Source organism: Blennius ocellaris (assembly GCF_963422515.1).
Source record: "Blennius ocellaris genome assembly, chromosome: 1".
NCBI classification, from domain to species: Eukaryota; Metazoa; Chordata; class Actinopteri; order Blenniiformes; family Blenniidae; genus Blennius; species Blennius ocellaris.
The window spans coordinates 10,184,536-10,211,895 of record NC_137650.1 but is presented as its reverse complement, the minus strand read 5'-3'; the positions used below and the strand labels follow the sequence as shown (position 1 = coordinate 10,211,895).

Sequence of the window (27,360 nt, the reverse complement as noted above, 5' to 3'; positions counted from 1 at the left end):
AGTCGGTTACGACGACACACTGCAGTCACACCGAGACGCCAATGAGGACGACGAGCATCTTGATGAGCTTCCCTGAGACGGTTTCTGACAGTTTGTGCAGAAATTCTTTGGTTATGCAAACCAATTGTTGCAGCAGCTGTCCGGGTGGCTGGTCTCAGACCATCATGGAGGTGAACATGGTGGTCGTGGAGGTCCTGGGCTGGTGTGGTTACACCTGCTCTGCGGTTGTGAGGCCGGTTGGATGCACTGCCAAATTCTCTGAATGGCCTTCGGAAACAGCTTATGGTTGAGAAGTGAACATTCAAATGCACAGGGAAAAGCTCTGGTGGACATTCCTGCAATCAGCATGACTATTGCACGAGTTGCGACATCTGTGGCATTTTGCCTGTGTGATAAAACTGCATATTGTATAGTGTCCTTTTGTTATGGCCAGCCAAGCACACACCTGTGCAATAATTCTGAGGTGGAGGGATTATCTCAGCAAAGGAGAAGTGCTCACTAACACAGATTCAGACAAATTTGTGAACAGTATTTGAGAGGAATTTGCCTTTTATGCACACCGAAAAACATCTTGGATCTTTGAGTTAAGCTTATGGAAAATGGGAGCTCAAGCAAAAGTGTTGGGCTTATATTTTTGTTCACTGTATAGCGAGAACACATACAGAGGTACATGAGGGATTTTAACACAATTTCTTTTAATTATTCTAGTTATTTGTAATACTAATGATGAAGCCTTTTCATCATGGCAGCAACTAGTAGTTACGTTCTCTTAGGCTGTCAGTGCCAGCAGGTATAAATGGTATGAAGAGCCGCAGCAGTGTGCAGGAGCTGAATGTCCTGTGTGTACTTCTGCCTCAGATAGCTTCATACACTGCGAGCAGGGTCTGTGGCTCATTTGCCTCTGCTCCTGCACCCTGAGAATTCACTGTGTAAAAGAATCATCCTCAGCTTGAATCTATTATCACCTGATCCTGTACTGTTGCAAGACTGCCAGGCCCTCAGCCTCCACAGCCTCACTCTTAACCCTTTCTGTGTGCCTGCCGGATAGCCTCCTGTCTCTCCGACTATTACCAAGAGTAAATGTTTTCCTTCGCCCTCTCCAATGAGTAATATTTGGTGTCGAACTTGTCTCTAACCTTTTCCTACCCCCCTTTTGTTTGGCTTTTGTTTGGCAACAGCTGTTATCATGGATTTTTTTTTTTCCTTCTTCTTTTTTTTTTTTTTTTTTTTTGGTCAGCTGTGATTGCTCCGGGCAAAACAGGAGCAGATGGTGTTTTGCTATGCATGAATGGAGCGTTAGAGGAGTTGGACTGAATAGGCCAAGTTTTGAATGGTGTCTACACAGCACCTGCCTCTTGTAGCAGCAGGGACATCCTAGTGGCATGATCTGTCTTGGCTTCGCTGCCATCGTGAGGGATGAAAGAAAGAGAAACAGAGGGGGGGAACCTCGTTGGGTACCGTCCATATTTATTGATTTTCCTGCAAAGTCGTGGCATAATGTGGTGTACAGTCAGTTTGAGTTAATTGGATGTGACACGGCGTGCACATGTAATCTATCACTCTAGTCTCCTGGTACACTTTATCAGTTTTGTTGCCATAGAAACATGTTGGCTCTGTAATAGTCTATATTAACAGGCTAAGTAAGTTGCAATAAAAGGCAATTTCAGAGTTGGGATCCTCTGCTGAACACAAAGCCTATAAAACACTGATGAAATAAATCGGAAAGTGGCAACAGGGGGAGAACAGACAGAGTTGTTTTTTTTTTTTTTTTTAGGTTTTTTGTGACATTCTTAAAGCAAACAAAGTCCAAATAAAAAGAAACTGCTATCCTTTCCACGCAATGCAGGGACATCTGTCAACCTCTGGGGCATGATGATCTGTCACAATAAAGAAAGCTCTCTCAAATCACTGACAGCTTGCTGAGTGCTCTTTTTTTATTTCTCTCTACTCTTTTTTTTTTTTTTTTTTAAGCAACTGTATAACCCAACAGAGACTAAATGTTCCAGATGGATTTGGTCTACAAAACACTGACAGTGCACAACACCATACTGAAATGACCACCATGATAATGGGAAACAGACCAGCCCCTCACTCATATGTTGTCTGGTGTTATTGTTATGGTGACAACTGCTTCCAACAAACTGTTTTTCTTTGTGCTGTGGATGTTTCTGTGACCTTTATGAGGCTGACAGCTGGATAATAGTGGGTTGCTTATCTGCTCTCGCTCTCAAGCAACATACACTTCAGTATATTTTAATGCAGTTGCACATCGCTATGAAAACTCTCATTTGGAAACCTGACTGAAAAGACAAATATTGGATGTGGACAGGAAAAACCCCACCAACCCAATTCAACAATATCTGAACTCCCAAAACCTTACAAAGGGGGAAAAAAGCTCATGACTGAGCTTGGTATTGAGGGGTCTGTTAGGGTTATGAATTTTTTTAGTTTTTCATGCCCTTAAATTTTATTTGATTTATTGAGGAATATATGTATGTGATTTATGACATCAGCAATGCAAACATACAGCGATCCCAATACCTACACAATGAAGATTGTGGTTATGAGGTATTATTATAAGCACCTAGCCTAGATTGGTCTTTCACAACTTTATTTCCCTGGACACTCCTCAGATTGCCTCCAAGAATGGCTGTAGATCCCTTTTTCAATCGCTGACTCGGCAAAACATTTCATTGCCACATGCTGACTATGACCAACATTACCATAATAACTAAAAACAAGGCAGCAGTTTTTTGCAGTTTGTAAGTAGCGTCATATATGTGAATCTAATTTTGACAACTTCAGAGCATGTAAGCTGCCTGAACCCGGACTGAGAAGCAATGGTCTAAGTCATGAATATTATCCTCGGTCCCACCGCACAGAATGGCGGGACAAAGCAGGCTTTTATGCTTCCCCACGGCAAAAGTTACAGATGGTACCGAAACGATACCCAAGGGTTACAATTGTTGTCACTCTTCCGTTGGGGTACCCAGCACTACAGAACGGGTCCAATAAGGAGGAGCGATAACGCAGCTGTCTGCTGATTGGTAGTGACTATCGTCACTCTCTACAAGCCCGCAATATTTAAATATCTCATCTGCCGTATTAATCTTCTGTTGTTGTTGACATAATCCACTTTGGGCACACTGGTTGTTTAGTCAACTCCTTTTTTTTTTGTTGCCACAACTTTGTCCCGAGAGGGCAGAGACGACTGGTGCGTAATGTCACATACATGCGTCGTTCACAACCCCGCCTCTCGAGTACAAAGAGGCGCAGGAACAACCTCTGTGTCTTCTTCTCTTTTTCTGTGTGTCATATTCTGCATTGTTGGTGTATTTGGTGAGTGACAGCGCCAGCGAAAGGCCTGGCATATGTACTACATTGTGTTGAGCCGTGTTCATAGTGACATGTGGACAGAAATTTTGGGGGAAAATCCGGGGAGGAAAAAAAGATTGTTTTGTCTCGTGTCGCCTTTGTCGAGTCTTTGTGTCGTACCTGTTCCGTCTCTACCTGTTTTAATTTAGATTTTCACCTTTCTCATCTTCGTCGCTGCACACTTGTCCTTCCTGTCTGCCCTTCCTCTGTGCACTGGGTTCACTATTGATCTATGACACAATATGGGGATCCAAAAGTTATACATGTTTTTCCCTTCTCTGATCCTTTTAACGACTGCCATATCCCCTTCTCTCTCTCTCTGTCTCTCTGTCTCTCTGTCTCTCTCTCTCTCTCTCTCTCTCTCTCTCTCTCTCTCTCTCTCTCTCTCTCTCTCTCTCTCTCTCTCTCTCTCTCTCTCTCTCTCTCTCTCTCTCTCTCTCTCTCTCTCTCTCCCTCTCTCTCTCTCACACACACTCTCACATATGCACATTTTTTCATCGAACCACCTTTTGTGCCTTCACCCGAAACCATAGTGACTGAAAAAGCCAGCGACTGTTTTGTGTTGTTTGATTCGTCTTTTTGCACACCATGTTGAGCTTTTGTCACATCAATGAAAGAATAAATGAGAAAACCTGCAAATATTTACATTTTAACTTAGACTGAAGAGCAGGTTCTGATTTAAGTCAGCCCCCCCCCCCCCTTCCTATTAATTAGGTATACTTAGCTGAAGGCAGACAATATATCAGCGCCGTTATTACACCCAAATTGCTATATTATTAGCAAAGCATGCTGATGCGGTGCAATAGTGCATTGGCTGACGGAGGTCAAAAGACTGGCAGATCAGCTTTACCTTAACAGAATTCAACAACAGCAAGGGAACAGAGGGGATGTAGGTGGGGGTGTGTGGAGGGGTAAGCCTAATGGCTGATTCACTCCGTCTCCAAGGCAACATCATTGTGCAGAAATCCACGGATGGAAAAATGTGTGTACACATGCATGCTGCTTGTGCAAGCATGCAGTCATGGAAGACTAAAGGGGGGTGGGGGGGGACAAAAGAGTGCAAATGCAATCGTTTAAGATTTTAGCCAGATAATTATCCATAATGAGCAGTCTGATCTGCATTTTACTGTTCAAACAAAGTGGTAAATTAGCTGACATAGTCAGTGATAAATAAGAGAATTAACACCCCAAAGACCATTGGGAAGGTTGTGCGGGCCGAGCTCGATATTTATGGTCGTCTCTCGGAATATGCTATTAACTTTGCTCGGAGGCATCGTCTGCGGCGCTCCGTTAGTCTGGCGGGTCAAAAGTTCTCTAAACAAACGTTACCATTGGTCAGGGATGTCAACAGTCCAGTCAGCTTAACAGAGCAGCCAAGAGCCGCCCCCCCCCCAACCCCCAACCCCCCACCCCCCACCCCAAAACAAAGTTCACCATTCATCTCAGGGGTCAATAGTTCCCTCAGTGAAGCTCATCAACACGAGGTCAAGAATTCCTTCAATGTAATCACACATTATTTTTTGCCAACTGTTTGTCTTCTTGTAAACCAAGCTAAAGCCTCCTACATTCTCTGTGACTTTGGCAAGTTTGTGTGCTACAACCTTGGGAAGGACGAAATGTGTGACTGCATCCTCTACTGAGTCAGAAGGGATGACGATGCACATAGCCACAAAAGAGAAACAATATTATCCTGCTGGGGCCTTTGAGACAAAGGTAAATGAAGCTATCCAAGGATTAAAAACTGTTGTTGAAGCATTTGTGTACAAATAAAGAGCTTGACGTAAACAAGGAATGTGAATGCGATTCAGCATTTTACCTCCACAGGACACTGTAAATTATAGTGTAGCAGTATTGCTTTGATTGTTTCATCATTTTCTATTGGGTGAGTGATAGCGGGAGCCAAATACATTCAAACTGAGTGAGATCGATGTACTTGAACTTAAATTATAATCTTATCTCAGGTTATTTTTAATTGTATGGTACTGTGATTACAACCATAATCACCAAACACTTGTTCAGCAAAGCTTTAATAGTTTGATGCAACAAAACTCGAGTCAGAATCTGAGTTCAGATCCCGCCCCTTACCTCTCTCAACCAATCCCTGCAAACCACAGTTGGCTGCACTTCAGGGACGCCTGTGATTAGCAGGGGGTCGACTTACTGACAGGTGTGGTGTTACCAACAACCATTGCCAAGTAGCATTAGGATAATTTAGGCAAAATGAGTATGACACTGAGAAGTGAGACATTCAACATGGAGAACTTTATTATTATTGCTTTTCCTGAGATCCACCAATACTGCACATGTTTGCCTCCCTCACAGGACCCCCAGGTTCACGCCACATGCTTGTGTCTCATACTACCAACTCATTAAATAACTCCTTATTTTGCTTAGGCATTTGTTTATAGCCATCTTACCAGCATTGATTATTACTATTTAATTTATTTTGTTTGGAATCTGTAAACAAGTAGCTCATGGCTCATGTTCGGTAGTTTGGTTTCACTCTGAAATTTCCTTTTATTTGACATGTATATCATCATCTTACCAGATCAACGAATGGTTTACTCTTGCAGTTTTAGTTTTAGTTTGTTACTTTGCCTTCACTATCAGATTGAACCATTTCTTGACAGTATACATGTGAATTAAATCGAAATGAGTTGTACGATTCACTTGAATCTTTTTTTATTTTATATATATTTTTATATTAAACAGGCTACTTTTTTTTCCACAGGGAGGCCAAATTTAGGGTTGTCAGATGAGAGTGGCAGACTGTTGTGAGTGTCCGCAGCGTGGGTCTGACGGTCAGATGGTCAGGGTCAGCGGGGCTTTTGTCGAGTTCGCATTGTATGTGTGCATCCAACGGGAAAACAACAAAAGAGGGCCAAAATAAGTCATTAAAAATACCAAATCCCTCAGCTTCCACATCTGACTCCTTAGTCATCATCGGCACTGTGCCGAGTAACTGACCTCAGCAGGGGGAACTAGACGAAGAAGAAGAGGGAGACAATTAGGTCACCTCGTGATTGCATTACTCAAATGACATACTAATGTCAATGTGCCCTTCACGTGTTTCATCAGCGTCAGGGTGGGAGCAAAGAGAAACATATGGATTTATTCATGCTCCTATAATCACATGGCAGTATGAGAAAGAACAGCAACAACAGTCCACTGCAGGTGAAATTTATTTATTCACCTATTCAAATTAAACCAAACTCCAATATAGAGAAGCAGCAGTGTATTATTCTTGTAAATTATGTGTGTGTATGTGTATAACAGTGTTTTGAAAATATCTGTAACCTTTTTATTGCACAGTCCCATAACTCCAACCCTGGCTGTGAGATATTTGTACACACAGTGACCGCAGTACTGAGGGGTTATGGAATAACAAGGAGCTCCATGCATTATTAATGGGCTCTGCTGTGAATCTGTTCAGAATAATAACAGCCATTTCCCAGAGCCTCATTACTGTGTGTTTTTAAAGCATGGGTTCGGTATCCATGGACACCCGCTCTCACATTCTCCTCTTCTTCCCCTCCTCCTCCTCCACCACCACCACCACCAGCCCCTGTATTGAGATTCAGGTCATGCACGGCACTTGCTGTTTTTAATTTTCATTTCATCATAAGCACTTTAAGACTGTTGCCAATGCTTATTTGCAGTTTTTTTTCTCCTTTTCCTCATGCAGACCTCTTCACTCGAGGCTTCTGACAGGACAGATGCTGCAATTAATCACGGCAGAGAAATGGGCATCTTTTCCATGCAGAGCCGAGGAGCCAATCGCTGCGGAAAAGCAGCGAGAAGCAGTGGTGGCGAGCTCGGCGGCAGCAGTATTGGCCATGGTGGTGGTGGTGGTGGAAGCAGGCCTCTCGTCTCCAAATTACAAATGCTTTCCTAAAAACCAGCTAATTGAAAACAAACCAGGATTCTGAAAATTCTATCAGGGCACTATCACAAAAGCAGAGAAGCAAATTCCTCCCTCCTAATTTGTAACTAACATTAACCCGCGTTAGGAAGCCCATTGGAGAAAGAGAGGGAGACAGAGAGAGAGAGAGAGAGAGAGAGAGAGAGAGAGAGAGAGAGAGGAGGGGGCCTCTCTGGGCCAGTGGATTCACAGCCCATTGTGAAGATATGATAATTATTGTTTGCCTGCCTTCCCTCCCCCGCTCACCATATTATTCAAGGGAGCTCAGCAAACCCCTGGGGATGTCTTGGAAATGAAGTGATTTTGAAGGGAGTAAGAAAGAGGCAGAATCCAGTGCACTGGTGTGTGAGAAGGGGACTGTTATTGAGACAAGTACCAGTTACATGCTGACCTTGTCCAGTATCAACACGCTTTTTTTCTTCTTCTCCTTTTCTTCTTAACACACAGTTACAATGGACGTCCATTCAAATCACCGAGAAACAGCACAAACTATAATAACGTCAACATGAATGCCAAAATAATCCTGCAATGTATCCCCTTTTCTCCCTTATAGAATAACTCCATAAAAAACATACAAATCTATCCTTTACCGGTAATATCTTTTAAAGAAGCAAGTAATTTTTTTTTTTTCAACAAGGAGATGAGAAGAAATACCTCATAGAAATGACGGCGGTTATAACTTTAATAAAGAAACCGATTCCTTCAAATAAATATTTGTGATTGATAGTTTAATTTTTCAACAGAGACACAAAGAAATATATAATACTTCATACAAAATTATGGCTACTATCATATTAGTGATGGAATGTCTCTGGATTCATCTTCACGGCTGAGCGGAAACACTCCCCACATTAAATTACTTCTCCTATTGTGAGCTGGAAAACAAGCTTTTCAAAAAGAACTCCATATGCATTTTTATTCTATGGACAGTTTTCAAACGCAGTCGGTTTGTAAGCAAAAATACAAACAAAACGAATCGCCGCTATTGGAACTCATAAAAAAGTATAAAAGAGCAGAAATGCACTATGTGATTTAGCAATCCACAGGTCGTTTAACAATGTTTTAATTAAAGCCTCACATATTAAAACTTTACAACAGGTGATATGAAAAATGTACATCATTTTCTGTGTTTTTTTTTTTGTTTTGTTTTCCCCAGGGACTTCTGTACAGCTGGCAAAAATACCTCCGATGCCTTTTTAGTTGGCTTTGGCAGTGCAACAAACCGGCTCTGCTCAATTCTTTTCTTTAAACAGCGACAGTATCAAGGAGCAGAGTAAAAATACATCAATCCCCAAACCATCTGCTTTGATCCGGAAATTTGTGTTTACCATAAAATATCCCCTTTGTTACACAAAATAAAACCATAATTTAATTGTTAAACATCTGAAGTAAAAACAAATAGATTAAAGAAGCATTTTTTTTTTTTTTTTTTTTTTTGGAGGGGGCGGTGGGTTAAGAGGTGGGTCGCCAGTTACACGCTTTTGGACAAATCATCTGGAGGGTAAATTACCGGATAAAGGAGGTCTCGTCTCTTCCCACTCTACAAAACATGTACAGCAGATTACAGCTACAGTTTGATGACGTGGTCATGATGTGTGGCATGAATGATTTATGGCAGTCTCGGTCTCGGTCCGTTCTTCCACAGATCTTCAGCCCAAAACCTTTTTTTTTGTGTGTGTGTGTGTGTGTGTTTGTTTTTATGTTCACTTGCCGCTCATTGTTCAGGAGACATTGTCTGCAATATGTGTCATGGATTGAAACGTGGTCCAGTGTCACGGGGGGGGGGGGGGGTGAGCCTCCAGCGTGTGATGTTCCAACGGTTACAGAAACGGTTCGGAGTTAAAGAAAGTCTGCTCTATACTGGCCAGTGTGGGAACAAAGAGCGATGTGTGGGTTTACTGGTTTCCAGCGCAGGATCCTGTGAGTCACTCGGCCCAGGAAGGAGCTGATAAAAACAAAAAAATCATTCCCCCCCACCCCCCAAATATGCACTGGAAATGTCCTTCAGCTGCACTGAACTGACAACTCTGGCCTCATAAATAAAGCTTTATTGTTAAATAAAACAGTGAAAGACACTTGTCTTTCAATGTATTGTTTGTCCAGTCAGTAAAAATTGACAACTGATAGACCTCACAAACAAATAAACAATCACTGGGTGCTCACTCTTAAACAGGCTTCTGTCACAACTCAGCCTATTTCAAAGAGGAAAAAAAAAAAAAAAAACAGCGAACACGTTTATCCCCTGTACACGCATGTGCATATCTGTCTATAACAATGGACAAGTTCTTTGTATAACATTCTAAATCGTACACACTTCTTAAGTGCAACTTAGAAAAGCAACATGGAATGATGCTTTTATTCTTTTCCTGTTCTTTGAGATAGGATTTCCATTTGGCTCAGTAAATGCTGACCTGGGACAGGACCTGGGCGTGGGCCTGGATTTGGGAGGGGTGTGGTTGCTGCTGGGGAGCTGGCTGAGGGCTGCCGAGTGATGCAGTGCCTCCCACTGAGTGGGGCGTACCGGGGGAGTGCTGCGGAGGAGAACACTGCGCCTGGTGCTGCTGCTGCTGCTGCTGCTGTTGTTGTTGCTGCTGCTGCTGCTGTTGCTGGAGATGTTGAATCTGCTGCTGGTGCAGCTGATGTTGCAACTGCATGTGCTGCAGCTGCATTTGCTGCTGTTGCTGCTGCTGCTGCTGCTGCTGTTGTTGTTGTTGCTGTTGCTGCTGCTGCTGCTGCTGCATGTGGTGTTGCTGCAGCTGTTGCTGGAGGTGGTGCTGAAAATGCTGATGCTGCATCTGCTGCTGGATCTGCTGGTGATGCATCTGCTGCTGCTGCATTTGATGGTGCTGGAGGTGCTGCTGCATCTGCTGCTGCTGCTGCTGTTGCTGCTGAAGCTGCTGCATTGCATGCTGCTGCACCGGTTGCATGGGCGGACTCATCTGAGACACCGCCGTGGACTGGGCGCCTGCCACCATGGGCCCTCCAGCGCCCATCTGGCCAAGCATCTGCGGCGGCATCCCAGAGGACATGTTCTGGTGGGAAACTGTGACCGAGGTTACGATCTGGCTGCCCCCTAGTCTCATCTGCAGGGGCTTTGGGGCGATAGCCCGGGGCAGCGCCTGTTGAAGGGCCTGGGAGGCTGATGGCATCGAGGGGTGTTGGTTAAGGGGTGAGGGCAGCACCATGCCGGGGGACAGAGTGGTGGAGGCCAAGGTCTGCTGGACTGAGCGGATGGTCTGGGCCTCCGCTGACTCTGCTGCAGCCTGAATAGATTCAAAATACAAAAAAACTTCAAAATTCATGCTTTTCATCCTTGAGCAATGCGACATCTTTCGACTCTGGGTGCACAGTTACTTCTGTCATCACAAACTGTACCATTTCACAGTGCATAATATAATCACTCTACTGTTATATTTAGAGTCTGTCCCAGTGAAAGGAAGAAGTGGATTCTCACCTTGGAAACCAGGCTAGCACGGTATGCGGCTAGAGCTTTCAAATATTCTTTCTTGGCAGCTTCTGTTTTGCTTTTATAAACCTGTGATGACAAAGACACAAAGATTATGTGTGTGTACAAGTAAAGCTTTGTAGGAAACATTTAAACCAATATACAATGAAAGAAAACAAGTAACATACTGTGTATACTATTTGTTTTATTGTCTGAATCCAACTCTAAGATCTCAGAGCTTTTAACCACAATGTATGATAGTTACGATTAGTCAGATGTTCGTCGTACCTGTTTCTGTTCCTCCCCAAGGCCGTCCCACATGGAAGCCACAATTTTTGACACTTCTCCAAAGGTGGCATTGGGATTCTGACCCTTGATAGCAGCCTGAGTGTCTCTGAAGAACAGAGCATACGCTGACACTGGCTTCTGGGGCTCGTTTGGATCCTTCTTCTTCTTCTTTTTTGGAGTCTTGGGTTTCTTTGTTGGGTCAATGGGAGCTGGTCGCTTCTCGCCAATCACCTAAAATCGAGGGCGGAATTGTGATAAAGATCGCAACAAATACCTAAATATCTTTAACCAGTTTCTCTCCCATTTTCTTTTACACTGGTGGTCGAAATTATTCCTGACTCTGTACTCACCCTGTTACCGTCGTCCTGGTCGTCTTCGTTAATGGAGCTGGAGGGCGACGGTGTGGCGGACTTGCTGGCGGGTGGCGACGGGGCAGTGTGGGTGATGTTGGGTCCTGTCATGTTTAGGCTCAGCTGAGCGTTGAGCTGGGACTGGTTGATGGTGGTCAGCTGGTTTCGTGGCATCATGCCGTTGGGGCTGTTCATGCTAATGATAGACTTCATCACCATTGCTGGGTTGGGTGGGTACTGACGTAGGTGGCCAGGTCCAACATTCTATAAAGAAAAGGAAATGCCTGTTGTCAGAATGTCATTTCATTCACTTTCCACATTATTGATTCAACTCGTGGACTTTCCTCTGGTTTCAACCAGCCTTTGAAAGTCTCATTGCACAGGTGTCACGCCGCAAGTCGAACTCCTGTACCTGTATCACTTGACAGAGTGGAAATCTGGTCACAGGATTCTCTGTGATTGTTTCATAGCATATCACATGTCATGATGTGCTGGGTCTTCAAATGTCTCTATTATAAGCCATGATAAATTATCTGGACTCTGAAAGGACTCGTTTAATAGAAAAGTAATAAATGGCTACACAGCTTGGTTGAATCATTTTAAAACTCCATTGTATGGAAATATGTGCCGGTGCCTTACACTTCCCAGTCCCTGCAGGGGAACAGCGGACTGTAGTACATAACTTCAAATGCCACAATATAAAAGTCTGCATTTGTATGCAAGCACCTACATGTCAGTTTAGTCTGAAGTAGCCACAAGCCTACATGCTTTATTTAAGGTCATAACTCTGTGAAAGAGGCACCTTTCATAAATCATGTTTGCACGTCAAAAAGGAAGTAAAAAAAAGTAGTTCTGTGCAATCAACTCCATAAATCAACCAGTTGAAGGCGTGAGGCTTATGAGCTTTGAACAGATCCACTGCCTCCTACTATCTGAGGTATAATGCAATAACACTTTTAAAGTCTCACACTTTTTCCTGGCAGAATGTTCGGTTCTTGAAAGAGTCTTAAAGAAGGTTGTCGGCAACATGTTTGCATTGATTGAGGTGAGGATGAAATTACGGGGCCTGCCGGCTCTCCAGAGAGGAGACTGATCAGAGAGCCAGTGGAGCTGACATGGTGCAGGGGAGGGGGGTACGTGAACACAACAGAAAAAGGTGATTTGTTCTCCCTGGGTACATCCATCTGGTATTCAGCAGCAGCACAAACTCAATCTCTCCCCAACATCAACACATCATAAACCCACGCACCTGGTTTTATTGAAAGAACCTTATGAATGCCCGTCTTCAAAAACAATATTGTAACACCATTTCAGACAGAAACATATTGGATCTACAATCCATTTCTTTCTCATATGCCATGTCTGCTGCTTATCATAAATACAATCTATGAAGTGACAGCAGATTTATATTTACATGTGCCAGCAGCTTTTGGCAGAAGGAAAAAAAAAAGGCGAAAGTTAAGAGGGGAAAAGAAATTGGAGACATATTGTTATGATTCTTCAAATATGGAAATGTGGCAAATAAAAAGCCGCAATAAACAAGCCTGTGACCAAATGACTGCGATTTACATATTTCCAGCTCACCGTGTAGTCATTGCTATTGTCATCTTCATTACTGAGAACACAGTCGCTCGCCGTTTGCTCTTTGCTCGCTGTGAACATCAAAAGATGTGCACAGTGAGCTCATTAGTCCTGGCCATCTGTATAATAACACTTTTACCCAATCCTTATGGTGCAGTTTTGACTTAGAGCAATGGCCCATTCTGCCATTTGTTTGGAATATGGTGATTTCTTTAAAACAGCTTTCGTGGAGTATACATTTTACCCACTCAAGAAATTCCACAAATGGCTGCAGCTCCGCACTTAATTATCGCACATTCAACTTCCTGACCGATGTCTTACTTAATACATATTGCAGCAGCAAGCAGAGCACCAGCCATTTAGCTATTAGCACCTTGTGCTACGTACAAAAGAACAGCGGGAGTAACGTCAACGAAACTCGCTGCTCCGTTAACACGTCTGATCCAACTGAAAACATAACACATAAGGTACTGACAAACTAGTCCTAGAAACCGTCGAAAATAACAGTTGTCTTGATTGTGAATATGAATCTGAGGGATGTTTATTTATGTCTCTCTGCCTTCTCATTTGCATTTTGATTGTGGCATTGTCGGCAGTCACAGCAGACATCTAAGCACATATTTTGATAGTCATCGTAAATCTGCAAATAAGTCTTTATCTCCAGCACACAGTGGCCAGATGTGCCCTCCTTATTCATGCTGCGTTGAGGTGTTTGTGTTTTCATGTCAAACACTGGAAAAACCAACTGGCACTACTTAATCAATAAAAGCCTTTTTGAATGTAAATGATGTTTGTAACATTTCCTGTAGCAAAAGCGAGGGACAATACATTGCAAGAAGAAGAAGAAATAACTTGTTTTGTGTATAATCTCATTGGCTTGAACCACTCTTAACACAGCAAACACCCTGTGCAGAGTCACATAAAGCTTTCTGAAAACTAGCAGATGACAAAAAAAAACTATTGACAACGTGTGAAACCCTGTCCACAATAAACACGGGCCAATAAACACAGCAGCGAGGCTCAAAACATGCAACATGGGCAAAGTGATACAAATCTAAACACTGATGTTGAGAGACAAAAACAAGCTCCAGTCTGTTCTTAAAGATATTGGAAATCAGAATTTGGGGTAAGAATTTATGAACAGTGGCACCTGAGCTGTAACAGGCTGAAAAGAATGTTAACAAGTTCAATTTCCATTCAATCAATGCCAGAGCTCTTGGAAATGTTCCATGGCAGGAGAGGGGTAAAATCATCTATATGGTAATTATAAGGATGAATCCCCCAGTAACTTTCGCCAGCATGAAAGGTCAGTCCTATTAAAGATAGTTTATCAGCGCTCTGCACATATTCCTTTACTCAGCTTCTAAACGGCGACATCATTTTATTTTTATTTTTTTTCCCCTTCCATTTTCAGCAACCTGCTGAAAGTCTGTGCTTAAGCCAAATGAGAAAAATGGAATTCTGAATGCCGGTAAAGGCTATAATAGCACGAAGATAAATAGTTTTTCTTTCTGCTGCACGGTCTCAGTCAAACACACTTCGCTCTCTTTCTCTCTCAGTGGTGTGCAAACTCACTCCATCTATCTGACCAACCTCTAACCCCCACTTAAAAACAAATCTCTCTCCCTCAACCCCCCCAATGATCCTCCCTCCTTCCCTCCCCCTTCTTCAGACTCCGAGGCCAATAGGTTCCCTCCCCTCGGTCTGGTACAGCCGCTGACCCATACCCCCTCTCTGCCGTTCCTCCCAATGCATTATGGGTATTTAAAACTTGTCCAACATGACATCATTTCGACTCAAGAGCTGCCTGAGAACAGTAAATTACAGAATCAATCATGCAGAAGGTCAAGCTGAGACTTCATTACAAGTATTGCATGCCTGCATGAATATCTTTCATTTCTGACTGACCCAATATGTCACAATGGCTGTCTGTTGAGGGAGAAAAGGAAAAAAAAAAGAGAGAAAGAGAGAAACAGAGCGAGGGGGAGAGGGGGGTGGGGGGGGAATCCACTCTCTTAAATTGATGTACAACTCATGTCAGTGCTTCTTGGCTTGGAAGGGAGATAAGAGGGAAGTGTAGAAAAAACATGCTTTCTGCAACAGTGCTCACATTTTCCATTTGATTCAGGATATAGTGGTTTTTGACCAGTCAGACCTGAAGGTATTATACTCACTGGCAATCTACACAGTACCACGGGCATATCAAATCATGTGAACAGCAAACTACAAATAGCTTTTTTCAAGCTCTCCCTTTCATCCTGCGCTGTTGGATATTAGCATGTCTCCGCCACCGTAAAGCTAATGACATGTGAAGCAGCTAGTTTGGTGATGAAAAACATACGGCTCTAATGCTCCGCTGCAAAGCGATGTAAAAGTGACCAGAAAGCATGGCTTCTATATCCTAAATATTGATTTTAACATTTAATGCAACCAGTTGACTCCTGTAGGTTGGGAATCCAATCAGCAGAGGACACAGAACCCATTTCGGTACATGCTTACACGCGTCAGGAAGAAAGTGAAAATGTGCTGAAGGCACCAGGTGTTTTTTGAAATAGAACCCAGAGACCCTCGCTGTGCAGCAGGGAGAAAAATCGAGAAGAAATTGTGAATAAAGCAATACTGGCAGCCCTAACTCCAGTACTATTTGGCACTATTGAGACTCAATCACAAATCAGGAGGACACATGCTGGGAGACAAAAATGAGAGTCAGAAGCTTGTTAGGAGAGCAGATTAAATAAATAATGACTTCAGATTCAGGGCTTGCCAGGCACATTGCAGCTGAGAAAATGTATTTCTCTTTGTAGAAGCCCCAGCATCTGTGGCCAATTTGCGAGACATACGCTGAACATTAAGGGGAGGAGGAATTAGCAGCACACTTGGCAATGCAATGACATGGAAGAAGCTTTTGAAAATAGCCCAGGTATATTCACTGGTTGGGTTTCTCATTAAGTTCTGATAAGAGACCGGCTTTTACACACACACACTAAGTATTCTCCAGCAGCAAGCTAGCACAGAGGAGGAGAGAAGAAAAAAAACCCAAGAGGAGTGTTTGGGAAATATGAGCACGGTGGCTTGATGAAAAATGTAATTGCAATAGTGCACGGTTTATTTGTTTGCCCCTGCAGCCATAACAAATAACACAGAATGTAATCATGTATATAAGGTTGTCATTCCTTTATCAGTGTGCTGACAAAATGACAAAACACCCCTCTTAGTCCCTTCGTAAATCATTGTCTCTGTATATAGAGACGCACCACAAACGGCGCTGTTACTTATCTCATTTAAAAGTTCCCTTTTCTCAAAGCAAAGATAAAAAAAAACAAAAAAAACAGAGATGAATAGAATTTATATCAGTATTGTTGCAAGACTTTTGGGGATCAATCCCATTTACGGGAAAAATGAAGGGCCACCATGAGACACCCCCACCTCCCACCCCCTCCCACATTACCCCCACCCGCCGTACAATGTGCGATGACTGATAACGGGTGAGTAGTGTGCCGACGACAATGCCACGAGGCGAGGAGCAGAAACCCACATTCTCCCCTCAGTTTTTAATAGTCTCTCTGCACAATCAGAGACATGAGCCATGCAAATGGTGTTAAAGAGGAATAATGTTTGAGAATCAAATCTAATCCTCCAGCAAGTCGTGAGAACAGTCAGGAATGTAATTGTGTCAGGGTTTCCGTTTCTTCCAGATGCAGAAAGCTTAACTGACCATGAAATGAAAATTCTTTAGGCAAAAAGCCTTCTGGGGGCTCACTTACTGTATGCAGCGGAGATATTTTAAAAGCTGCAATTATTTTACACGCCAGAAGCAGGGAGGCAGGAAAAAGAGCTGTAAAAATTTTTACAGCTCCTTTCCCATATGGAATGTAAATAAATATCTGTTAGATCGGTGTGATTCAACAAATGTGTTAGAAGAGGCGGAGGGTTGGGGGGGGTGCCTCAAACACATTTCATTTATTCACACGGTTATAATGATAATAGCACCTCTCCTCAATGCAATGTGATTTGTGGATAGCAGAGCAAATGCAGCATCAGTATCATCATCTTTTCACTCATGTCTTTGTCCTTTCATTTCTCCTCCCCTAAATGAATCGTCCATTTTTTTTTGTAATAGGTCTGTAAGACAACTAGTCAGCCACTGACATTTCCATTTTTCCTCTTCAGTGCTTCTATGATTGTGGCATTTGAAAATGCCTTTCCACCCCGAGACAGCAATCTTCCACATAACAGTATCAGCATAAAGGAAGTGATTATTTCACTCTAGTGTTCCATGTTTGACTGGGCGTGTTTTGAGAGGAGGACAGAGAGAGAAAAATATGTTTGTCAGCGGCCCACTGCAGTGGGTGGCGGAGATGATCCTAAAGTCCAAGCAAGCCTATACAATGTGAGGTTTTTGAAGACCTACTGTGACACTGTGCTGAAGCTCAGATCAGCATTTACAGGACAAAAAAAAAAGGCTACTGGAGGCAACATGAATTAAATATGAGCATGTGAAAGTGTGGCACTTTTGGGTCCCATTTTCACTGTCCTTCTGGGAATGAATGCGCTTTGTACTCTAACACCTGTGATCTATTCACATCTGTTCACCTTAAAGAAAGAGGGGATCATCCACGCTCCGGCTGCCTACTCCTTTTTCTTGTCTTTTTTTCATCCCCAAGTCTTCCCAGTAAGTAACATAATATCATGACATTTACTCAATGTGATCATATACCTCCTGCGTGGTAAACAAGGCCAGCTGCTGTGCCAGATGCACTGACAACAGGAGGTACACCAAAACTGTGAAGGTGATATTATGGTTCAGGAAAAGGACTAATTTAAGGGCCAAAACCAAGGGGTCTCCAGTAGCATGCGTAGCTAAATCACAACTTTCTCACATTCTCAATGTACCATATCAGGAGCAAAACCTAAAAATGGAACATGGTGACACTTGATGAATTCACCGAATCGCGATGGTTCATTTGTTAACCATATTTGCCTGAGGCCGCCTCACACCCAAAGACATTGAATGAGTTATCTAGTTTTAATGGTTAAGAACAATGACCCATTGGAAAAGTTATTTCGACTGCGCACCTCCCCGAGGGTAAGAGGTAAATGAGCTTTTTCAAACCATTTTACATTTCATTATAACCATCAGGACCCCTTAGTCAAGACGGAAACCGTGCAGAGCACATATGGAAGGAATCAGAATCTGATCAAAAACAGTTTCCGTCGAACAATCAATTCAAAGTTGTTCCCAGACATACTCATCTTATCTAAATAAAAGAGCTCCCTGATGCCAGATTGCTAAAAAAAAACCAAATCCAAGATCTTGTTTATTGAAGACACTGGGTGGCTCTATGCCAGAGATCTAAACTCGCAGGGGTCCATATGATGGATAGTGATGCTTTCAAAATTTCTAAGCAATTGCATTCTAATTATTTTGCAGGGAATAGTAACCACTTGTAATTTTGTAGGAGCAGAAATACTTTTGCACTATTTGCTTTATTTCGTATTCTGGTTACAATACCAGTTCTGATCACATATGCAGAATGTCACAATGTGCAGTAAGTTCTGAGCCATTAAGTTCCATTTACTACTGTTTTTAACAATCTGACAGCCTCCTTTTTTGCTTTTATCCAATTTTTAATCATCCTCCGGTCACACAATTGCTTACTCGTGACATTTAAGCCCCAACATCGTGAAAACTTTAGGTAAAGCTCATCCATTTATACTTGGTAAAAACAATCTTTGTACCACACACACCCAAATCATTTCAAATCTTGTGACTTTGAGACAAACTGAAAAAGCCAATTTTATCACTGTGGAATTGTCAAAACTGTGCAAAAGTGAATGCTTCTGCTTTTTTTCCCCCACCACTTTCAATATTCGGTAGGTTAGCAGTATTACTGTGTATATTTCACTGTGATTGTTACAAGTGTGTGACATGTTGATAAATGAGTATACTGCGGATCCCCTGGGGAATACTTTAATGACTAGTATATAAGGTTTCTGGTAGTTTTCTAACTCATCTGGATCTCATGAACGGGCTTGTAATATTTATGCCAAATAATATGCATGCTGACTCCTGACAAGATACTAAGAAAGGGGATAATTTATGTTCATTTGGTTTGTGGTCAAGGCAGATACTCATACTGTGAATTTGCGAGCTGACCAGCAGGAAATCAATGAGCTCCCTGACTGAGTAGGGATACATTTGCAAAGCAGTGCTTACCACAGGATGGCCGTTGTTGACAGATACCCCATCTTGGTCCATCATATTGCGTGAGATGGTAATGGAGGGAAGATCCAGGCTCTGTGGGGGGAACTGAGGTATCAGGGGTCCTCTGTGTGGAGCTGGGGGCTCTGGCATCCCCGGGAATGACGAGTCCACTTCCGACAGGCCCAGGCCGGGCTCCGTCTCAGGTGGGGGCGTGATCGGAGGAATCTCAAACTCCTCGTCTCCCAGGCTTGGCGTGTGAAAAGTCTGCAAAAAAATATTGGGGAATGAAAAATTACGAAATCAGGCACAAAAAAAAAAAAACAGCCAGGAAGCATTCGCAGAGGTGGGCTTTATGCAACACACCGGAAGGAAATCTTCAGGGATTAAATCAGACAACTTTGTTTAAGAGAGGGAGTGTCTTGTAGAGGGGCTGATACACTCATCTGTAAGTGCACTAAGATGTAACATTTCCTAAACCTATTAAAGTCCACTTTGAGAAAAAAGAAGGGGGGAAAAAAGGCGAATGGAAGAAGACGTCAAAAGCAAAAATATCAAGCAGCAATCATGGGAGAGAGAGGATACATGATAAAAGCCCTTAATCTCAGGGATGGAAGATGTTGGGTTGAAGTGCAGTGAAAATACACGTCACAGGGAGATGGGTTTAAAGAACATTTTCAAAGATTATTACGCTTGGCCAGAAGTGTTTCTTTTTGTTCCCCTTGCCTGCGCCCTTAAATCTGCTCATCAAACAGCCTAATCCTTCTGCCTTTCAAATTAAAGCTTTTGGTCACACTTAATTTGCTTATGTGCCTTCTTGGAGATGGGACTGCTCACCTACTTGGGTCTTGTTTTCATCTGCACATTGCAATAAGCTACTCTCTGGAAAGCCACAATATCCATACCCAGACAATGACCACTCTGCAGGGCCGCACAAACACAGCGTGTTGTCCGGGGGTGCTGGGCTTGTCTGCCGCTGCCAAGTTACCAAAAAGCCTCTTTACAGAGTTGCTCTCTATTCTTGAAAGTGACATGGGTTTAACTGCTTGAACACATAGTAGCAAAGTGCTAAAATCACATTAAATTCTCAAGTGTTGCTTGAAATGTGGAGACGCATGAAAGAAAAGAAGGCAGCCCTGCTTTGGGAAGCTGCTACAGGTTGATCTCATACGGGTTTCTTGTCTCTGTGTCATTTTTTTTTTCCATCTGTGTTTACAAGTTAAGCTTCCTCCGGTGTTCTCATCAGCTATTTGACACGTCTCAGACAATCCCGGCATGGAAATAATTGCCCCCAAAAATGTGAATAAATGGTCATTTATTCCAATCCTAAAAGGCAAAGATGAATCTCCTGCACCCACTCCGGCCTGCTGTTAATTCTATCCGAGATGTAAGTCTTGGAAATCGAAATGAGCTCTGCTTTCTCTCACATTGCAAATCCGACCAGAACAGCCACAGCGTTTGCTTACATGTAAAGCAAGACAGTCGATGGTGTGTAAATAGAATAAATCTCCAGCACATTCCAAGTTGCATGACCTCAAACACCTCCAAAGTTGACGTTCCCAGTCTGAAGATCCATCAGAAGAGAAACTGTGAACAACCCCGTCTTCCTCTCCTCTGGAGGATGGAATAACAGAAGGGAGACAATAGAGGGAATATGCCAACACAGACCTTGATTAGGGAGTATTAATGTTCCCCTTGCTTGCTTTAGCACACAGACACTTGAAACTAATTCATTGCCTACTCAGGGCAGCTGTCTTGACAAGCACTGATGAATTCCAGTGGCAGGGGAAGCTAATAGAGTTTTTATTCTCCTCTTTTCTCTTCCTCTCTTCCAGCTCCCCTACCACTGTTTCACTTTTCAGTGCTTGTTTCACAGCAAGAGAATCAGTTCTCCTTTCAGACGGAGCTAAGGTCATATTCATCACATCCACAGGCCTCCGGCTCACAGAGTGCAAAATAAATCACAAACACCTTCACTGGGAACCATTTACTATCAGTCCTCTGCTGTCATATTATGCTTCAGTCCACTCACAAAGAAAGCCCGGAAAGTAAGCTCACAGTAATGCCTATTCAGCAGCATGTGAATCAAAACACACACAGTGTGTGTTTTGGAAGACTAATAAAACAAAATCTGTCATGAGTCATGGACAGAAAGTTCCAGTGGCAGATCAGAGATTGTTCATCATTGCAAGTCCTCATTCATCTTCTTCAACCCCCCCACCCCCACCCCCCTGTGGAGCAGGATCAGTGTCCATGCCAGCCTTAAGATCTCATGTCCCGGCCTCATCTTGAACATATCACACAGCAATCTGAAGACAATGGCACAGGATTATAATTTCTCTGGCAGAAAGGCCTCGTTTTGCCCATGAGGTCAGGTACAGCTTGAAATGCTTTTGACTGCATTCATCCACATAGTACCCAGCAGGGATGCTTTTGAGGAAGGAAGCATAACTTACATTTTTTTTGGTGCTCTTGCTCAACTGCAGACATTATTTGCTGATGTAAGTATGTTTCCTGTGGTGTTTTATTGTGCAAGGTAAATCAGGGCGTCTTATATAGGCCACTGGAGCCCATATTTCTGGTGCACTGTGGCCTGAATTATAGAGCGAACCCAGAGATTTGAGACAATGTCAAAGAGGAGGGCTGGCTGAGGTCAGCTCCACTTTGGAAGGAGAATAGTGCAAGCATGACTTTGACCTTTAAGTGAAACACAGTACTTGTACATGGAGGAGAGGCGTGCTGGAGTTTAGAGTCTGCTAAACGTGGAGGTAAAACTGACATGGGGGTTGGGGAGAGAGAGATGGAGATCAGTATCAGAGATGGTGCTTGTGTGCATCAACCCTTCGTTATTAATAATGACTCAAATTAACATCTACACCCGGGGCACTGCAGAGACATGGACTTGATGTCTCATAAGGGGTAGAGGGGAGGGCAGGGAAGCTGTCAGGTGAGTGTGTGTGTAGAAAAGGCCTACTCCCTGGGGAGGAGGTGCCAGATTTTACTGGGACCCACAGAGTGTTACAGTGTTGCACACGGTCTGGTGTCATTTCACATAAAGCCAGTCTAATTCTGCACCAGGAGCAGCTTAGAGGGCGCTGATCGGAGATTAAGAGATGCACAATCCACTTTCTTCGCATCACCAGCCCGATTATCCATTTAAATTGTTTTGAAAGGCTCAGAGGAACCAAGAGCCAAGCCAGATGCTGGCTTGGGATACGCAGGCATGTACATGTTGAATGGGTGGACAGTTTGTGTTCGTCCGTCGTCACTGGATTCAAAGGTATGTGAGCAAAGTGGGGCCTGAAACAGAAAGGCCCGATGTAACCAGCGTGAGCTTCCTGGACAGGAGACGGAAATCCATTTCTGCAGATAGTGAAAATAAAGGTTTTATCAAATATAAGTTTAAGTAATTTGTCATCACACTCAGGCCGTTTGTTATTGCTACATTCAAACTGCATTGAGGAATATAAACCAACAGATGTGAATCATAACGAGCAAAAGTCTGAAAAGTAATCAAATTTGTGATTTCTCTCACTCTAAAGCGTACACTATGAAGACCTTTTCTTATTATAGTCCTCACAAAAACGAGTGTATAACAAATTAAGAATATATAAACCTTACTTTAGCTCTATATATAATAAATGTAACCTTTCCACAGTGTTTACAATAAAAGAAACATAAAGGGAGATGACTGGGATATGAATCAGTGAATTCTCCCTTCCAGTGTTTTATCCCTGTGATGCCTTAGTGCTCTTTCAATATCGAGACGAGAGAAAGCTTTTCAGGCAATAGTCCCAGTCCTTCAATAAACGTAGTAATGCAATTCACAGATGCAATAACCAAGACTTGTTAAAGGCAGCAGCATGCAATTACTGCATATAATAGGCCTCAGAATCAATAGAGGCTGGATTGAGGATCCAGTTTCAAATATCTAGACAGGCAGAGTGCAGCTACTCAAATGACAACATCAACCAAGGCTCCGCTAATCAGCATTATTTCAAATTTGGATCATTTGTAGTCCATTTCTACATATTTATAGTTCATTACATGACTCTAATTTGATTGAGAGAGTAAAATGATCCATCTGAGTGGAACACAATCTTAGTGTACAGTATCTTTTTTCCTGAGGGAAGCAGTCAAGCTTTCCCTGCTAGGATGTATGCTTTACCCGACAACACCAAGGTCATCTTATCTCATCCCCTAAGTGCAGAAGGTAAATGATACAACAGCCGTCCAAACGGCAAAAAGCCTGCCGTGGTAAATAGAAGCGTTCTGCTTTTTGATGAATACATACTGCAAGCAATTTGAACACACAGCATGCATTGTGTAAACAAATAGCAGCAAGATGGAAGAGGACTTCTATTTAGCTTTCAGGCTCTAAACCAAACCATCTGTATATATGGTATCTCCTGAGGAAAAAAATTCTGTAACCCTTGCGCACACATTCTATGTCAGGTCACTCCCACTACTGAGATGTATCTTCAAGAAAAAAGAAAATAGGGAGTGTGTCTGTAACATATTCTGATGACTTGAGGTTTAAGACAACAGCAAACTAAATGTGGTGGAATACATTCAAACTTTGCTGTCAAAGCATAGTGGCTCATCAGAGAGCCCTTAAAAAAGAAACGTCTTTTCTGACTGTGACCACATCACAAGACACACACTTGAAGTAGAATAAAGTCAGCGAGTAATAAATCTGATCTGAAGCTTGTCACACTGCAGACTAATGGGCCAGTGACCACAAGGGTGCGCTTTATGATAAAACCTTGTTTCCCCCCTGTCTCTTTTTTTAAGGAATTATGATGGGAGCTTAAAATTAATCCTTCAAATGTTTTTAAAGTCTTTTTTTTATCTGCGTGTAATGAAAAATGAATAAACACTGTAAACTAAAGTGAAAAAAAAACCCAACACCTAAACAAGTGTGACAGTTGCAGGCCTATATGTAAGGACCTTTTCATGATTTTTGAAAATGGATTCCAAAAGGCCTTATTGACAAAATATGCTATTTAGTATGGAAAAGTGAGATCTTGGACTTTAAACACAACTGAGTGAGCAACTTTGATTTACTTTTGTTGCGTTTACGTGACAACGGTACTTGGAGCCACGAAAAAAGTCCCGTTTTGAAAACGGCTCCCAAGGTGGAACTTGCTGAAAACATTTAAACTCCATCTCCATGGAAATGGGGGAAAAAAAATCCATCTTTTCTGAAAATGCTGCTACTGCGCATACTCATCTTGGCCGTAGTAAATTGTTCGCTGTACATGCTCAGTAGTTGGACAATAACAACAATGGCGGCCTCCAGTGTGTCATGACTCCAAGTCCATGTTCTCTTGGAAATTGAGAGTTTTAGAGTTGAGAGTTGAGAATAGCAATCCAACTTCATCGTCTGTCCATACAAATATCCGTGTACTCACCATTGTTACTGTTGCCCACCAAACAAACAGCACACACTCGTGGCCGAAAATGCTCACTACATAATTTTCAGACTTTTTGTCAATAGTTTTCATGTCAACGTGAAACTTTTCTGAAATGAAAATACAAAAACATTACATTCTCACTTGTCATGTAAGCTGGGCCTGAGAGAGGGAGGTTGAGTTTATCACTCTGGTGTGTTGACCAGAGGAGGATACACACCACCACCCCCACCCCACCCCACCCCCATTGACAAATACAGCCAAGCTTTTATAAGTAACCCAGAGTCTGGGGCTCTATTGGCTCTTTGCTCTCAGACGTTTGATGCAAGCAACATTAAAACGCAGCACATGTAAACAACTACTGGCTGAAATTGGATAATAAAACTTTGTTGCATTGTACTTTAAATGTTGCCCACCCAGTAACTTTGAGTGTTTGATGGATGCAGTGAAGTGTTTCTGATCCACATTAGTGCATCTCCTCACTAAATTAATGCGCTTATAGAAGAGCCAACTGAACCTCTTCAAATTTTCTTAAACGGCTTTGATCTTTGTTTAAAAATCCTTGAAAATGTTGACACAATGAGACATTGTTTACTGAGTAAAGTTCAGATATTGACGCTACAAAAATGACTTGAGCAATGTTTTTCTAGCATCTTGAATGCTTGAAGAAAATAAACTGCTAAAATTGCCTCACACAGCATCATAAACGAGACAGTATGAAACCCTGCTGCTCAAAGTGGAATAACCCTTTAATGCCACTTAAACTCAGGTTACAGAAAACAATGGTTTGGACACTCCACGGTTTAAAAAGAATGAAAAAGAAAAAAAGGCTCAAGTCTTCTTCTCTCTCTTTCTTTCTTTCTTTCTAAGCACAATACCATCTGTGCCCTAACACTGGAAACAGTTGTTCCTTTTGATAAAATGCAAATGAGCTGGGCTGTTTTTATCAAGGAGTCCACCCCCCCCCTCTCTCCCTTCGCTCGCTGCCACAGTGGGCCCTCTCAGCTGGGGGCTGAACGCTCTCCAAGCAGCCTGTGTCGGCGTGGTCTCCCGCTTGCAGAGGGCCTCCTCGCCAGCCCGTGGATACAGGAGGATGCGCCCATTCAGTGCAAATGTGTGTGTGCGGAAATTACACTTGTTCCATAATACTCAGTGGCTTTGTGACGCTGGGCCACTTCTGAGGTCACGGGCTCCAGACACTTCTGGGTTTGAATGTCACAGTTGCATCACCGCTGCCCCGGCTGACACAAACCAAAACAATAGGGTTAACAATGACATCTATCTCAACGTTTTTTTGGAGCTGGGTAATGATGCTTTTGCTGCGGGTTGTGAAGCCAGATCAATCTCTGGATGAGATTGGACTGTTTGAACCACAGAGGATGACGGGTATTTTTGGTGCACTTGTCTCTAATGACAGGGCAGCGGGAGTGGGTGGAAGGGGGAAAAAAAAAAAAGAAATGGGTAAATTTAGCACACAGTTAGGAGTACGGCTCACAGAGGCAGTTATATACCTCCGGAGCAACGACTACTCCCCTCCTTTCCTTTAATGCGACAGCGGAGTAACACAGTTATCCTGGCAGCTTCACAGCCAAAGATTGTTGGTGACATGTCACTGTTTTGTAAGTGTGAGCAGATCGAGCGGCTCAGAGAGTGACACCACCATGGAATCTCTTTATACTCCTTCATCACATCTTTGCAAAGAGAAAACCCCCCCCCCCAAAAAAACAGGTGTTTATAACCTCGGCTTTCTGACATATCGCTTCATCTCACCGACACAGTCAGACGACATTAGTGTCGACTCTAAGAAGTTAATATACGACGAGCTGAGCTCAACTTGTTTGGGTTTTAGGACAAAGGGGACATTTTCAGGTAATAAAAATGTCTTTGTTTCAGAAGAATGTGAATACTTAGAATATATAGGGTATATGTTTCTGATGTCGTGACTCATTCAAAGGCCGGAGTTTTTATTCATCCTGCAGTTTAAAATAATTATTGAGCTGCATATTGCCACACATCTAGATAATTAACCTCTGATGTCAAATGAATTGTAGGGCCAGTTTTTAACATTATTAGTGAGAATTATTGCAACAAACAGAAATCTCACGACACAGTAACAAAACATTAGTGCAGCTCAATCACATGACCAAGCTATGCTTGAGTTATTTCATAGTTCATTGATTTATGATATTTATCCTGGTTAAAATACACTTTTTGATAGTGTTACTGTTTATTGGGTTGTAGTTTTAGTGAAAGTGATGATAGTCCTCTTGCAACTAGTTTTATGCTGCTTATATTCCACTTTATCACAACTATCAAGATGAAAAGAGAAGTTTACTTCCAACTTACGTGTGATTTATTTTGCAGGCTGTATGTGACTGCACGATCTGACAAACACTCGCCTCCTATTACTTTGTGAGAGTGTTGTGGGAATAACTCATTTTCATGTGAATATTCAAAGCAGTAACTTTCCTCTTTAATCATTTCTCTTTACTTTGATGAGCAGCTATCGTTACTGTTCCACTGTCTACTAGCACTTGATCAAAAGAATAATTAACTTCATTTAATTCTTGTTTTTTGATCATCTGGGAAAGTTTGTATATGTAAAAAAAAAAAAAGACTAATGAAACTAATCAATTTCATAGTACTTCAAATTTCCAAAACAAGGCAGCTGAAATCATATAATTGAAACAATGAAGGTTTTAGAAACATTACTTTTCCCTCACACATAATAAGTAAAGATGTTTGCAATCAAGTGGATTAAGTGGACTTCCCATGTTGACATT

The 27,360-nt window shown here is 42.5% G+C and overlaps 1 protein-coding gene across 1 annotated transcript in view; it reads right to left on the bottom strand.

Moving 5' to 3' along the window:
- Nucleotides 1-9,549: 9,549 nt before the first annotated feature.
- tox3 (TOX high mobility group box family member 3) overlaps nucleotides 9,550-27,360 on the bottom strand; it is a 42,034-nt gene continuing 24,223 nt past the window's right edge. The window contains exons 3-7 of the mRNA XM_080515021.1: nucleotides 19,179-19,430; nucleotides 11,381-11,644; nucleotides 11,031-11,261; nucleotides 10,752-10,832; nucleotides 9,550-10,560 (exon numbers count right to left, since the gene is read on the bottom strand). Of these exons, the coding sequence (XP_080371147.1) occupies nucleotides 9,694-10,560; nucleotides 10,752-10,832; nucleotides 11,031-11,261; nucleotides 11,381-11,644; nucleotides 19,179-19,430 (1,695 nt within the window). The 3' untranslated portion in view covers nucleotides 9,550-9,693. The remainder of the gene's footprint in view (nucleotides 10,561-10,751; nucleotides 10,833-11,030; nucleotides 11,262-11,380; nucleotides 11,645-19,178; nucleotides 19,431-27,360) is intronic.